Here is a 15757-nt window from a genome sequence, read left to right on the forward strand (position 1 = left end):
CTAGTCAAAAGAGAACTGGTTAAGATCATACAACATAGTCATATAATGTTAAAATTAAGAACTCGTTCTAAAGAAGATAAAATTTAAAAATAAAAAAATTTACCTAAAAATATTAGTTTGATGATCATATCAATAACTTAACTTACGCACATGCTACTTAAATGTTGTATGTAATCAAATCCTACTTATCTTAGTGATAAAACTATTAAGTCTCACATTAATTAAGGAGTATGGAACTAAGAACTCATAAGTCCCTTAGATCTCCCTTATCAAAGACGTCTTTTGAAGTTCATATACTTCGAAAGAATAAAATTGTACGAATATGCCTTTTGCTCAAAACAGACAATTATTTACGAGTCTACAAAGTTACACCAATGGAGGCCGATCAACCGCATGGTCCCTTATCACTTAGAAAAAAAAAAAAAAACTTATTTACACATGCTTTTCCATAAAGTTTATTCAAAATTTTAACATCCTGCAAGAGAACAAAACACAAAATAAATTAAGAATTGCTGAAATGAAGAATGAGCAATTAACTGGAAAATAGGTCCATAGAAAATTGATAAATGATAAACAAAATCAAAACATAAAGAGAAGGCATTTACACTAACATAATCTGCATCTTTTCCACTCCATATTCTTGATGAAGATTTTTGACCCTTTTTATCTTTTGGGACATAGACATGAACTGCACAACAAGTTTGGGCTTTTCAATACTAAATTCAAACTTAAATGAGTCCATACACAACTCAATTCAACTAGTTAAGCAAATCTTCCATAAACGAAAAAACATCTGGACTCATGCTGCTTCCTGGGCTCAATCAGATCATCAAAAATTCTGGGCTAAAGATTATCCATAACACTACTTCAGTAATAAATTACAAAGGAAAATTAATAATTCAACCACTTTTTGCCACTTTAGAATAACAAAAACCTGCTGAAATAATGGCCAGTTAATTCTCCACAAAATAGACCTGTACAAAACATATAAGAACTCACAATTCCACACACTTACCTATTGATGAAGTTCATAAAGATCATAAAATACTAACCCTATTCTAATATGAATGACTGCTTGATCTACTACAGAGCAAACGACACAGTATATCCAACAAGCTGCTCAACACTATTTAAATATATAAATTATCATACAAATAAAATAATCTTGAAGAGCACCAAAAGAAGTGTAACAGACAATGATCATAATGGTTAAAGCATATGCAAATCAAGAAAGAAAAAAAGACAAGAGTCATTTTAATTTACATATCTAAATGATTACTAGCTCGCCTAGTTGAAGAAAAATGATTCATAACTTAGGGCTTTCACCAAGTACATTACAAAGGGAGATTAAACAGAGGCTCATCAAGATCTGAAGTAAGGTAGCTATTATCCTGTTTTTAAAATTGACATTATTCCTATGGTTTCACTACAAAATATAGAAACAAGATTCCCTCTTCTTGCCCCCAAGCTTTAATTCTCTTCTCCTGAACAGATTCTTATAATAACCAGTGTGTTTTCAGTAGGACAGAAGGAAGGCATGACACACCAAGGGTCGATTCCCTGCTTTTGATGCTTTATTGGTCCAAACATAAAACATAATTCGGTTTAATTTATATATCCTGGTTATTCAAATTACTTGTGATCACAATATATTGGTAGCCTCCTCGATTCCCTCATCCTCAATAATACAATAGAAAGTGAGTGCAATTATTACTCTAAGATAAAAATTTAAAGCTCAATTTCTTTTTTCAAGCTTTCCTTCCTCGACTAATAAAAGACAAATGCATGATAAATCAGACCTTATATTAATGCTCACCAAACATTAAGCAACAATCATGAGTCATATCGTCAATCTCAACAATGTGCAAACCAAATAGGCTTGACACTTGCCAATTGGGCCAGCTTGCGCAAACCAGTAGCATCGTTATCCAAAAACCCTAATGTGGAAACCCTAGTTCGCGGGATCAAACCCAGAAATCGGAAGGAGGGCGAAGATGGAAAAGGAGGGAGGGGAAGCGCAAAGAAGCACCTGCGGGTGACCCTTGCTCGCCACGCCGTCGCTCGACTATCAAAAGGCACGCGACGGGCGGGAGACGACGACCATCGTCGATCGCCCGATTCTTCTGTCCCCCGGCGGTTAGAATCCTTACGGGGAGGAGGATTGAGATACCGATACCCTCGGTTTGTTTGGCCTTGGAGACTAACAAGAAGATGGTAGAGCTTAATCGAGTGAAGCTTTACGGGCTGGATTATGATCAGATTTATAAGAGCCCATCTTTGTATGATGAAACACCGATTCAATTCCAATTATTTATCCGAAATAACATGCTGAAACAAAAGTTAGTATGATGATCACAGCCTCAGAGATCTTTCTACATCATCAAGTTAGTTAACATGTTAGTTTTGATCTGTTAGGATTGTAGTTGAGGTTGTTATGCTTTATCAAAATATTTCATGAAAAAATAATTCATTTTAATCCCAAATATCTTTAAAGTTTGTCTGAATAGCTCTCGTGAGAAAGAAAAAAGAACAATGCGGTCTTCACTATTACTGCGACTCGAACTCATGACCTGTTGGATAGCGGTCCCTTAGAAATGCCCCATCAGGTCCGTTCGTTAAATCTTCCAAGAGTTATGATGATCATGAAATCAAACGTGGGAGAAATCTCGGTATGGGTGTGCATGGTTGTTGTCTGTAGAGGCGCGCATTGAAGAGAGGGATCAGTAAGTCTCAGGTGGGGCTACTGTTGACCGTGGCATGTAGGGGAGAGGTGGGGCTAACATTGACCGCGGCCTGTAGAGAAAGCTTGGCGGTGTACAGAGAGAGAGAGAGGAGAAGACATGGTGGTGGGACCGGCGTCGACGGCCACGGCCAATTCGCCGAAGCATTTATTCAAACGTACGAGTGAAGAGCAGCGTCTTCCTTTTCCATGCCCGACCAGCCCACCAACAACTGCTGCTTTTAGTTGGTGCATTGCGGCGCCGACGCCCAACGACTGTAGCGTATGGATCCCCTCATGGGGGGTTTCATCTGCCCCACCACCTCCCTCCTCCACGAAGTGGATTCTTCGCCACCACATCCTTCCGCCTCCGCTCTGCTTCGCGGAACCTGCAGCCTTCTTCTCGAGCATGCACGTTTTATTCGTCGGAGTAGGCGTTGCCATCAGATTTGGTTTCTTGGCCCACACCAAATCTAAGGGAGATCGTTGGAGCGGCTGCTTCGTACACGTACACCCTCTTTGTTTAAGGATGAATCCTCATCGATGGAACGTCTCTATCTGTAGCTTACGGCGACGAATGTTCCAAAGGCAGTTCTACGTGTATGTATCCATCGTCGCACAAGCTACAATAAGGACTAAGAGAATGGAAGTTGACTATGAGGAAGAACAGATTAAATGCCTGCATGCAACATATATATATATATATATATATTTCATTACTGCCTCTTCTACCACCAACTGTAGCTTTCCACCCTCACATCGCCACCCATCAAATGCTGGCGTTGAGCACTCGCAAAATGCTTTCGTTCCTCCTCCACCTGCATGAATGCATCTCATCCATCCCATCTATGAAATATCGGATGGTTAATTTAGAGAAGATCGATGCTTTGTGGATTGCTAATGAGGAAATTGTTAGTGGTGAAAACAACATCATCGTTGGCCATAAACCTAATGATAGGAAGCGAATTATAAACACACTTCTCTTTATCATGGTTTGCTTCTTATACTTAATGATGATAATGATCGAGGTATCATCGGTTTCGGCATCATATCTTTAAGTTTTATTGATCGATTAACTGTGACCTTTTGCTGCATGAAACTTTCGTTGATCGACGATTAAAGATACCTCAGAGAAATTAGTCATGAGATGAGCAGTGTGGTTGGCGAGTCGGATCGATTACATCGATGTGTAAACAATGGCTTTGTGCTTTGGACCCACAAATTTGTCGCTTATGGTTGGATGCATTGCAATGAGACGTGGATAAGATTAGCATAAATGCATCACCTCACCTCTTTATATGGATGAGAAACTAAGTTCATCTGATCAAGAAGGCACAAACTCTGTATCTTTCTCATATATTTTCTGTGATTCTCTCACTGCAAAGTTGTCATGGAATAGAATGTGATCGAACAATAACATTAGGACGATTTTAAGCTTTTATATTTATATATATATGTATATATGTGTGTATTATAATATATAATATTCAGTTATGTCTTATGTTTAAATTAGGACTTGTGATAATAGTCTTTTACCAACCAAGTTTAAGAAACTGGAAAGTAACTCAATAATAATAATAAAGGGATCACATGTTCGACTTTTAATGAGCATAATGATTCGTGCAATATTCATGATTGCTACCTGGCAAAATGGGTAGTGCTCTTTGCGTCTCACGTTGATATCTTGAGACATATGACTGCTATTTGTGAGCTCTGTGAGATCGCCACGGACTGAATCATTGAATAGGTTTGACTGTCTTCCGATAGGCCTCCTTCTCCTAATCACAGAGGGAGGGGGGCGAAGGACAAAAAAGGAGTCTTTCGGAAATAAATTGAAGCTTTCTTTTCTGGTCAGATTCATTTATCTGATCACAAAAACATTATCATCAAACGGTGCATTATAATTATGTTCTTTGCATTTGAGATCATAATTAAGTTCTTTGCATTCAAGGAGGGAGCATAGAGATCCATCTCAGGATCAGTTCGTAATGATGATCTCCAAAAGTATCCACTATTGTTCACCATTACCAACTGTACTTGTTATGGGTCGTTGACATAAAACATTTCCTATTTGGTTTCTCTTCCATCACATCTTGAATCGAAAAGGAGAGGGGGAAAACAAATATTAAATGAGTTAAGTGGCAAAAAGTCTATTATTAGTTCTAACTTTGAGACAAAGAAAGAGAAGGAATCCTTCTTAGCAAGTCTGTCGAATCACTTGTCATTATTTATCTTTCAATGTCTTTAGCTTAATTCATATCACTGGCCGCCATATAATCCTAATTAAGGATGGAAGCTAAACCTTTCTGACGTTAGTTAATCACGCGCATTACAAGTAATGCCATGGTTAACTGCGTCGCTAATTCCATCATTAGCGGACTCAGCAAGTCCGAGATACTTATATTAAACATACACATACATACATTAATATATATATATATATATATATATATACCATAGCAATGCAATGCGAACATCTCACAGAGATCGATCCGTAGCTGACATAATTCTAGCACTCTAATTCGAAACGAGGTGTTCGACGAAATGCTCACGGATAGCTCCACCTCCACTCGCCTTCGTACACCTCCGGCAGGTCATCGGGTCCGCTCGGGCTCAGCCTCGGCGGGCTCATAAGCATCCCCTCCGCCATGTTCACCAGCAGTTGCGGCATGTCGAAGATTTCATCCTCGTCGATGTACTGCCCTTCCGACGGCCGCTGCGGGACGGCATCGTCGTCGTCGTCGGCGGCGGCGATTCCGGTGCCCCGCAGCAGTAGGGCGGTGGCCGCCTCGGCGGCGGCCGAGCGGATGGCGGTTGGGGAGCCCGACGCCGGTACGGGACGCGTCGCGATCTCGTCGGGGAAGTTGAGCACCGCGTCGGCGCCGCGCAGCGCGTGGGCGGCTACGTCGTAGGCCACGGCCGCCATCTCCGCGGTGGCGTACGTGCCCAGCCATATGCGGCTGGCCTTCCCCGGCTCCCGAATCTCCGACACCCACTTACCGCTCCGCTGCCTGATGCCGCGGTAGCTGGAGCGCCGCGGCGCGACCTCTCCGCCGGTTCCCATGGGCGGGCCTGTGGAACTCCCTCCGTGGCCATAAGGACACGACTGTATCAGGTCCCGAGGCGGTGGGGGCCGCGAGCCGGGTCGGCCGCTGCTTCCCACGTGCGAATATCTCACGTGGCGATAATGATGCACGTGCGAAGGTTGGTCCGCCATATCAGACGAAGGGAAGAAGCAGTTAAAGCCGATGATGGTTCACATGGATACGTTGAAAAGAAGCACTAGTAGTTTGTTTGCTGTCTGCTGGACCAGAAGGGGCAAAAAAAAGGGAAGAACGGAGAGGGATTGGGGGGGGGAGGTGAAGATTAGAATGGAGAGAGCATTTAAAGGTGAAGAGAGGAGTGCAAGCGTGGGGATTTCGCGGGGAGTGAGTGTTTCAGTGAAGTGAAGAAGAGCTGGCTGTGGCTGTGGCCGTGGCTATGGCTATGGGACGGGACTCGGCTTTGGGGGCGCCCGCTTGCGATGAGCTGTTGCTCGGGGAGCACACAAAGTTTCCATGTGGGAGGATGGGGACGTGGAACACTTTTGTCCGCGGTCTTACTGTTATGCGGTAGTTAATTAATGTGATGATAGGATACGGCAAGTGGAGGAGGAGAGGGTGGAGTTAAAACACAGGTGATGGTGCGGTCAGCGTCGACGGAAGTGGATATGAAGGATCTCAGGTTGACTAACTCGTCCATGGTTTGAAGCAGGGAGTGGGCTCGCTCGCTACTACGGCCTTGAGATCGTGAGGCTCGGATTGGCCATGAAAGAAACCGCTGGGATTTATAATTCTCGGCGTGGATAAGCAACAACATTGCTTTTGGAGGCTTATGATAATAATATTATGAGAAAGGAATGTCTCTCGCTTCGGTATCGGTGGAAACATTTCTGCATAAGGAAATCGTTGGATGTGTCAGCTGGAATGTTAAATTATTATATTTAATTTGGTATTTATTTTGATTTAGGAAGGAGGGCCGGAGTTTCTTTCATGATTGGGGTGGGGTCACAATCGGAGTCAGAAGTTTTGAATTTAATCCTCTATTATTTTTAATTAGAAAAATATTATGTTTTTATTTTTTAATTAGTTATCTTGACTATTATAGATGGCCTATTATTTCAATAAATAATTATTTTTATATTTTGATTATGATTATTATTATTATTATATATATATATATATATATATATATATATATATATATATATATATATTAATGACTATAGTTAAATGGCCGTTGGTTGTCGACGGGTACCGTCAACTTCCAATGGTCAGATTGATCACCTCGATGTGAGGTCTGATCTTAACGTGCTTCCCATTTGAGCTGTCTCCAGCGCGTTCCTCAGACACAGCAGTAGGACAATTGAGACACGGCGCGGTCAATAATACCAGAGAGAGAGAGAGATATTTCAGATCACTTAATCCATAATAATAATAATAATAATAATAATAATAATAATAATAATAATAATAATAATAATAATAATAATAATAATAACAGGAGTTCATAACGAGAATGGGAATGGAATTTTTGTTAGTTCCAGAACTGCACATCGGTACCAACTGTAGGGGATGATGCGGGTTGGTAAGATGAGACTCGCGGATCTCCACATCGGATGCGCCGCTGATCTTGAGGTGGCTGCTTGCGAGTTACCACCCGGTTTCCAGGTGAGACGCAGGCGGCCGAACAGTGGTTACAGCGACGGCTGCTCGGCTCGCACTAGCCTGGCTCACCGTCATCTGCGCTCCCACGCTTTGCTTTGCGCATGGAGAGGCAGCCGGGAACCTCACATAGTCACGTCATGCAGGACACTAAAAAGGAGTCTCCCTTCGTCCCCCCGCACGAACGGAGATGAGCGCTTCCGATCGATCCCTTTCCCCCGATCGTTTTGATAGCAGATAAGATTTTCAAAATTTTCTAATTTTTACATGTATAAATAAATATTATATTTAACTAATTTAAATATATTTTATCGTTATATTTTAATTTATCATTGTATCAAAGTTAATTCCTTCTGCTCATCTCGTAAGTAATAATTAATAATAATACTTTCCTCTTTTTCGTTTTCATTAGATTGAAATAAAAGTTAATACACGAACGATTTGTCAATATGGTTTACAATTGAAATTAAAATCAATTGAGCCACAAATTTACTTCATTTATACTCCTACAATATATTATAATATTATTATAACTATCTACTTATACGTCAATCCAGTGTTCTACTCACACATGAAATACATTGTTATCCACTTCCACTTCATGCGAAATCAAGTTGTCGGACATCAACTATGTGTTTCCTTTGTACATACGATTGATCAACTAACAGACTCATTCACGAAACCTCTCGCTCACAAACTATTTTCATTGCATCGGTCAAAGATCGACATCGTGAACAGAAGTTCAATCTTGCAAACCTATGTAACAAATAAGATTTTTCTAACTGCACAAGAAAATCTCGTTGAACAGTTGAGAAAAATCATCTCTTCTAACACGTATAAATATATATTATATTCAACTAATTTTGTCATTATATTTCTAATTTACCAGTATTGTCCGATGAAAAACAGAGAGATTACACCAACGAAGATGGTCGAAGGGTGATGTGGCAACTTAGTTATTCTTTTAAATTTATTTTTTAAAAATAAAAAACAACGAGTCATTTTTCATAATATTTCAATCGAATTTTGTTGCTTCTAAGATGAAAATTTTGTTTCCTACGAGTTGTTTTTTATAATTGATATATGAGTGCATGGTTAAAGGAATGGGACATGTTTTTCTATCATTATAATTATAATCAACAAATTGCGGTGAATTATAATTAGTGGGGTTTACTATCAGTGTTGTCATGTTTAATTATATTTGTGGATATCTCAATTGGGTTGCACATGAGTTAACCAATAACTCAATTTTGAGCACAATCTAGAATAATAGGCTTTTCTATAGATTTCTCCAAAACAGTGTTCTTAACCTACAAGATTTAATGGATTATATTTTTATTTTTCTTAAAAAAACTCAATAATATGAGGTAGACCAAACCTGGATGTTAAAATAAAAATGCACAATAATATGAAAATTCATGTGGTGATGTACAAATACAAAACAATTTGTATTGGAAAATATGATATAACAACTTTGTCATCATAAGCCCTTACTAAATTTTCCAGATCTATGCATTTCTGCAAGCTTTCTTCCTGTAGTACTGGTTAAACAATGATGATAACAAAAGCTTGTTTGTGAAGTACTGTACATCATGTCAGCTGTGTTCATCTGGAAGGCCAACTTCGATAGATTCCATTATAATAAAAGAACCACATGCTTCAACGCATAGGAACATGAATTGATTGGGTGGGATACATCATTGGCATTCCAACAAAAGGACATCTGTAAGTACCTGTGGAAACATTCAGAATGTCTGATATGAGACTCATTACTCACCAACAGGCATAAGTAATTGTTATCTCGTGCGATAATGCATCGATCACTCTTCCTGAACGACATGGTTCATCAACAACTGAACACTTGAAGAAATGAAGTTCTTCCACGATGCCTCCAATCTTCGTCTAACGGATGCAGCTGAACGCACCAAGAATTTGGACCACCTAAATTGGTTCTTCAGATAAGCATTAGAACACTGAAAAAACAAAGATATAAAACAAAGGAATGACTGTAAACAATTTCAAAGTAATGTATACATAACATTAACTCAAACCCTTTGCGGACTGCACAGTTGCTCATCAGCATTTTGTAATTTCCACCTTCCCATGAAAAGAACGAGTGTACCTGATGACCACAATAAATTTATTCTGCTTAGGATTTCAGCAGAACCTCAACATATTTTATCTCACAAATGGATTCGGCCACAGGTCACATTAACCATAAAGATGGCATCTGCTGTCTCTGTAGATGAAAAAATCTGCTGAAATGAAAAAAATTTCGATGAACAAACACTGGGATTCACATATGTGAGCCTTGATTCCCATCACGACCATGTCCTAGGTGCTCAGTCCTCTATGGAACTTCAATTGCCATGGATTCAGATTGATGGATCTCATCGTAATTCTCAATGCGTTCTAAACGTTGTCCGCTGGGAAGTGACCATCGGTTGTACTGATCACCAGAAACCTCATGGTTGCCCTCGGTTTGGTCTTCATGTAAGGAGGATGCAGCATAGTTTGCCTCAAGAGACTCATTTAGTGGCAATCGACAAATTGGACAAGTAGTTTGTTTCTGCAGCCAGACATCTATACAAACTAGATGGAAGTTATGATGACAAGATGGCATGACACGCAGAACCTCTTTCTCCTTGTATTCACCTAAGCAAATTGAGCACCTGATGGAAAAGCAAAACGGTATCAAGGTGTTGGCACAACTTTTCACTCTTCCTCCTTGAGAGGAGAATAGACAAGAATCGATAAAGTAAAATATTCTCGACTAATCCTGCAATTCTTTATGTTACGAGAAATGTAAGAAGGGTTGACCAACTTGTTTCATAACGAAGACAGCAAAACACAGGCCTAAGCATGAAAAGATTAGTTACGTGTTAAAGTAGTATGTTAAGGCAGATCGAGAAATCTAAATAAAGGGAACCAACATTTGCTAAGAGACTTACTGGGCATCTTCTCCGGAAGAAAAAGCTTCACACTTGTACTTCATTGTAGGAATAGCAGCAACAAGAACAGGCTCCAAGCCACTGATTGTGTGCTCTGACTGTTGGCATATTAGTGTCTCGATGGTTATATTGTGAAAATAACTAAGTCAACGGACATGATAAAGAAAATCGAGTTATTTTCACAATAGAAAAAAAAAAAAGCGGATGCAAATCGTCCTTGATTTCATCCTTAATTTCAAAAGTGGATGCAAATCGAGTTGCACCAATAGAAGAAAAAAAACCCACCATTTTTCAGTTTTATTAGTAGCCAGTGCCATCTTCTTTTTTCTTCTTTGCATAAATGTTAAAGCGAGTGTAAATTTTAGTTGATATCTTAAGAACTAGTTTGACATTTATCCTATCTTTAAGTGCTGCAGTCTCCCGAGAAAGTAACTAGAAAGAAAATAAAGTTTTAGTTTATAAATATCTGTGGCATGAAGAATAAAGAAAATTTGGCAGAACTAACTTCCCGATTACATGATATAGTGTTGACCTCAATCACCAACAGGAAATCCAAGATTAGGTAATGGCAAAAGCTCTCCTACTTTGCAGATGCAAAATTGTCACATTAAATGACATAAGTAAAACCCTCAATTTTTGCATTAAAAAACATAATTGCAAAAGTTGCAAGAGCAAGGAAGCCACAAGTTTCAGCAATGTATCTAATGAAATGGTGTGATATATAAAAACAATAATAATATAATTGAAAATAACACAATTTTGTTTGTGTTTTTTTGTTGCCCTCCTATTTCTCTCCGGTGAAATTGTTCCCCAAGACTAAAATACAAATTGTTACTTCAAATGCACAATTCGGCCAAACTACTTATTGTGAATCAAGTATCAAAATCACCCATCTCTACAGCTATGAGGAAATCGACCTTCATGTGAATCTATTATCGAAATCTTCTTCTTAGATAGCATATGTCAAAAAGCTAATGTTCACTCGTCCTGTGTATTATTTATGCTTTTGTTCCTTTATCTTGCTTCGCTACAGGAAGCGACTACTGACAAAACTAAGCTGCTAGCACTACCAAATATGAGATCTTTTCACCCGCCATTTCAATGTTGGAGAAGAGCCTTTTACTCCGGCGAGGAGCGCCTCACCTGGTAAACCTCGGAGCGGAGCTCGAGGTCCAACGGGGTGGCGCGGGAGTCGGTGGAGCCGATGCAGCCGCAGAGGAGGCGGGTACACACGAACACGATGAAGGTGGCACTCATCCCGAACCCGATCACCGTGGTCACCAGGTTCAACCCCGACCCCAACATCGATTCGTCCTCCTCCACTCCCGCCACCTCTCTACCGGTGTAGCCGAGACCCTCTACCTCCGCTCTGCTCACAGTCCTTTCTCCACCACCGCAGCCGCCGCCACCACGGCGAAGACACGCTTGGGATGCGATCAAAAGCTCGCATCTCGGGCTCGAGGGTTAGCTTCGGGGATGCCAAAAGAAGGAAAACAGCGACGACAGAGACGGGAGAGAAAACGTGGGGGCTTTGCCTCGTACCGTGTCATTCCCCCCTCACCCATGCTTGCGGCCGATAGCACCCACCGGTGGGCCCAGAAAACGAGGACCGTTGGTAGTGCGTCGTGATTGAAGCCACTGTAGATCTGGCGACATTGCATGGGGCCCATGGTACGAGTGTCGCCCCAGAGGGGTCGCTGTTGGCGTGGCCACACACAGGAGTAGACTTGTGATACATGGGAGGATATGTGCTTGAACAGAAAAGGCGAGGAGATCGATCCCACGAAAAAGGTTCGGATAGGGCCATTTTGCCCTCCCGCGAATCGTCAAACCTGCCTTGCCACGATGGGATGCCACAATCATGTTTGGCCAGTTTTATAGAGACGATGCAGTGGTAGATGGCACGTTTTGGGGAGACAGATGGAATTGGCTGAGTACGCGATTGCCATTGCCATGGTATGACCACACATGGAACCACATCGAAGAGGCATTTCATCGAACGACTTGTGCTCCTTGCTGATTCCCTCACACCGATCTTTTGCTTGCTACACATAGCAGGGAACAGAACAATAGCAAAGGGTGACATCAAGATCACAACAATTATCACATTCTCGACTGACCTTAAGAAGCAGACGGAAGAAGACGAATTATTCGCTCGCAACTCCATTTCACAGATCTGATCTTTTCTTGATGCAGTAGGCGATAGTAACTCAAAGATGTCATCATTATTCGTCTTCTGCTTCCTCCTCCGCCACGACGCGCTCGATTGGCACCCTCACGTCCTTGTATCTCGAAGATGGACGGGGGCACCCGACGTAGGCCCCCCGTCCACCTCCCCGCGTCGATGTAACTCGCGTCCCACACGGCGGCGTAGACGAGCATGGGCTTCTCCGGCCGCGGTTGCCCCTCCGCCCTCACCTCGCGGCGCAGCAGCTCGCCGTCCACCAACGCCGTCGTCGTCTGTCGTCCGCAGCGCAGCCGGAGGTGCGCGAGGGTGGCGTCCTAGAAGAGATCCGGTCGCTGGCCTCACATGCCACCGGTGCCAACGAAAGCAAAGAAGGAAGTAATTAGTTGACAGAGGGGCCAATTACAAGTTTACCCATCCTAACAGTCAGATAAATGATTATAAAAAAAATTAAAAATATTTTGGTTATTTTATAATTAAAAATATATGAAAGGATTTTAAAAAATAAATTTAGTTTTAGGATGCTTCAGAAAAAAAATTCTAAAAATCATGTAAATACCCCTCAAATATCTCTCTCTCATTTTACGCTTTTAATTAAGTAATCGTTGAAGTTTGCTCTTAAGCTCCATTTAAAATCCTCTTTAAGCTCTCTCTTAAATTCTTTCTATTTTTTTTTCTTTTTAATAAGATGGTAAATAGATATCACACGCCTTTTGAAAATTTGAATCAATACATCGATGTCGAAATCGAGTTGGACATCACAAACGACTCCTTCCATGTCTTAAGCAATTATTATTCCTAATTTTTTTAAGTTCAAGAGAGGAGGATATGGAATACTCTGAAAGCATATTGAGAAGAAATATCTAACGTAAATTTTTGGGTCCCCTAATTCTTTTTTTTTATTAAAAAAATAATGAAGCATTTTAGCTAGATTAGTCACCGTTAAGCATTTATCTTTTAGTTTTTATAAAAAGTTAGACTTATTAATTATTATCAAGAGGCTTTAAATCTGATTGTAAAACACTTACTCATACTTTACAACAAATTTATTAACAAAAAAAATTTACAAAAAAAATTTGAGCTTTGGATGATCATGTTTCTATTTATTATGATATTTGGAGTGATCATTAGCAAATACACCAACACAGTCACTTGTCATCCTAACACCAAATTAGGATGAGGTCGGGTTCAAGTCAAGTTTGAGTCAACTGGGTTCAAGTTAATCCAGCAAAATTGCACTGATTTGGCTGAGATCACTCAAGTGTGATCCACTCGAATTCTATGCAGATTGCCATGCAATCTACTATGTCGCGGTTATGCTGATGTGGCAGTGGTCAATGCTGATATGCCAGTGGCCAATGCTGATGTGGCAATGATGATGGGCTGGGCAGATTTTGTGTACATTATAGCGTAGTCTGTTGTGTCAATGGTCACCGGTAACCTGACACAACTGGATGATGACGTGGCGAGGTCGAAGTTGATGTGGTAGATTATCTAGGTTATACAATAGCTTATTATCTTACAAGGCAGCGTTGATGTGGTAACAGTCAACAATTCCTCGCAGGGGAGCCAATGGCTCATAGCCATATAGTTTTGGTGTAGCTCGTAGGGTGTGCGAGAAATTATCCGTTTTAAATGATGAGGATCGAGCCCACACGATTTTACCTTTTCGGAGCCTGAAGTTAGGATAGACCGGACGGACTTATAAATCCTTGGTTCCTATACGTGATGTCAACCTGGGACTAAATGGATCTGATAATAAAATTAACTATAGGAAATAATACAATGCCTATCTTGATCCTTTCGTCGATGTCCTTTTGTCTTCTACTGAAACCCTCCCAAAGACTTCTTGATCTCTCTCTCCTTCACCACATACGTGATGTCAATTTCACCATATTCTAATGTAATCATCACCGCCTCTACAAATAAATCAATTGTGGATAATACAATCTTAGTACAATCCCTTTAATTAAATAAAGAGGTCAATTTTATAACATCATCCTCTCTTTAGGAAGGTTATGCTCTTTCTCCTTAAATTATGCATATTTAGTTTCAAAATTTATATTGATTGTTCCACATAAGTAGCATCCTCTCGCAATTGAAGTGGTTGATATGATAAGATGTGCGAGGAGTCTACAATGTACTTCTAGAGCAATGACTCATGAAACACGTTAGAACTTCTTCATAGGTGATTGGATCAATCCTTTATAGAACTTCGAAAGGTCCAATGAAACGAGGAGCTAACTTGTACGTCAGGAGGTTGTTTGTCGTCGAGCTGCGAAGGCCGGTTCATGGGGCAACTATTCTTCAAGCCTTTGCCTGCCAAGGATTACAAACTACATATAAGTAAAATGAAAAGATTTCTTCTTTACTTGTAATGAATGACACGACTGCTAAACTTGTTCTTGCTAAGTATTTTATCTGGTTTCGTATGTATGCACGGGTGTTTCTTACACCACGCAGAATATTCTGAAAGCATATCTTCCGTCGAATTGCTAGCATTGACTTTCCAAGGCTGGATTCATCGTCTCTATTCCTTCTCGTTGACAATGGAATGATTAGGTTGAAAGAAATGAACGCTTTGAAACGCCTGACAGGTAGTCAGCTCTTAAATTGCTCTGAAAATTGAATGTCAACGCCCTTCAGCTGTGTGGAATCTAAGCATGTCAGCGGCACCAATTCAGTGTCCAGCTCATGCTCCCTTAAGGACACCGTGGACCAGTCCCTCTTTGTCTTGATTAGAATTCCACTCCAATCGAGACACAGGAGTTGGATTAACCTTCCCTCGTGCAATTTATCGTCTTCTCATTCATGTACATGCTGCCGTTGACGATGTACTGCTTGCGTATTTGATTCAGTCAGGATCAGGTAAGCTCTTAATTAAATGCTCGTTGGAGCTACGCATGACAGCCAGATTTCTTTAGCAGCAAAGCTCTTCCTGATAGGAAGCAGATGGATTGCTTTAGACGAGGCTTTGGCGACGGGATTACGGCGCAATCCGGGCGTTGACTGCTGCCGAAATGAGAGCCAAGCGGAGGATATCAGGGAAGTTTGCCTGTCGCCGCTGCAACAACATGCTTTCTTTCTACTTCTGCTCGTTACAAGGATTGCAGTGATCCTTTGACCACGCTGCATCGGCTTTGACATGAGAACGTCAACGCCCGCCGTCGGATCTATATCGAAGCATTTCTTCGTCGAC

General features: G+C 40.8%; 2 protein-coding genes and 1 long non-coding RNA gene across 4 annotated transcripts; all 3 read right to left on the minus strand.

Moving 5' to 3' along the window:
* Positions 1-304: 304 nt before the first annotated feature.
* Positions 305-2274, minus strand: LOC135627747 (uncharacterized). Its single transcript, XR_010492682.1, has 3 exons — positions 2030-2274; positions 612-688; positions 305-475 (listed from the first exon to the last, which is right to left on the minus strand). It is a non-coding gene; the product is annotated as an uncharacterized LOC135627747 (long non-coding RNA).
* Positions 2275-4845: 2571 nt separating this feature from the next.
* On the minus strand, positions 4846-6088 carry LOC103970294 (ethylene-responsive transcription factor ERF024-like). The gene has a single exon (XM_009384014.3). It carries the CDS (start codon positions 5934-5936, stop codon positions 5268-5270), a length of 669 nt encoding a protein of 222 aa, XP_009382289.2. The 5' UTR covers positions 5937-6088; the 3' UTR covers positions 4846-5267.
* A 2743-nt stretch (positions 6089-8831) lies between these two features.
* Positions 8832-12929, minus strand: LOC135581232 (RING-H2 finger protein ATL67-like). Of its 2 annotated transcripts, XM_065133276.1 has the most exons (4): positions 12494-12929; positions 11517-12418; positions 10374-10471; positions 8832-10094 (listed from the first exon to the last, which is right to left on the minus strand). In XM_065133276.1, exons 2-4 carry the CDS (start codon positions 11676-11678, stop codon positions 9773-9775), a joined length of 582 nt encoding a protein of 193 aa, XP_064989348.1. In that variant the 5' UTR covers positions 11679-12418; positions 12494-12929; the 3' UTR covers positions 8832-9772. The 2 variants fall into 2 exon arrangements, with proteins under 2 accessions (XP_064989348.1, XP_064989347.1); XM_065133275.1 differs by having other exon boundaries at positions 11517-12929.
* Between the last annotated feature and the right edge of the window lie 2828 nt (positions 12930-15757).

The sequence above is a fragment of the Musa acuminata genome, chromosome BXJ2-11 (assembly GCF_036884655.1).
Source record: "Musa acuminata AAA Group cultivar baxijiao chromosome BXJ2-11, Cavendish_Baxijiao_AAA, whole genome shotgun sequence".
NCBI lineage: Eukaryota > Viridiplantae > Streptophyta > Magnoliopsida > Zingiberales > Musaceae > Musa > Musa acuminata.

What these genes read in the sequence shown, in the direction of transcription:
- LOC103970294 (XM_009384014.3), bottom strand. Translation starts at nt 5,936, where the DNA reads ATGGCGGACCAACCTTCGCACGTGCATCATTATCGCCACGTGAGATAT.
- LOC135581232 (XM_065133276.1), bottom strand. Translation starts at nt 11,678, where the DNA reads ATGTTGGGGTCGGGGTTGAACCTGGTGACCACGGTGATCGGGTTCGGG. An exon ending in TCCGCTCCGAGGTTTACCAG is followed by an intron (nt 10,472 to 11,516) that starts GTGAGGCGCTCC and finishes ATATGCCAACAG; the next exon opens with TCAGAGCACACAATCAGTGG. An exon ending in TCTTCCGGAGAAGATGCCCA is followed by an intron (nt 10,095 to 10,373) that starts GTAAGTCTCTTA and finishes CTTTTCCATCAG; the next exon opens with GTGCTCAATTTGCTTAGGTG.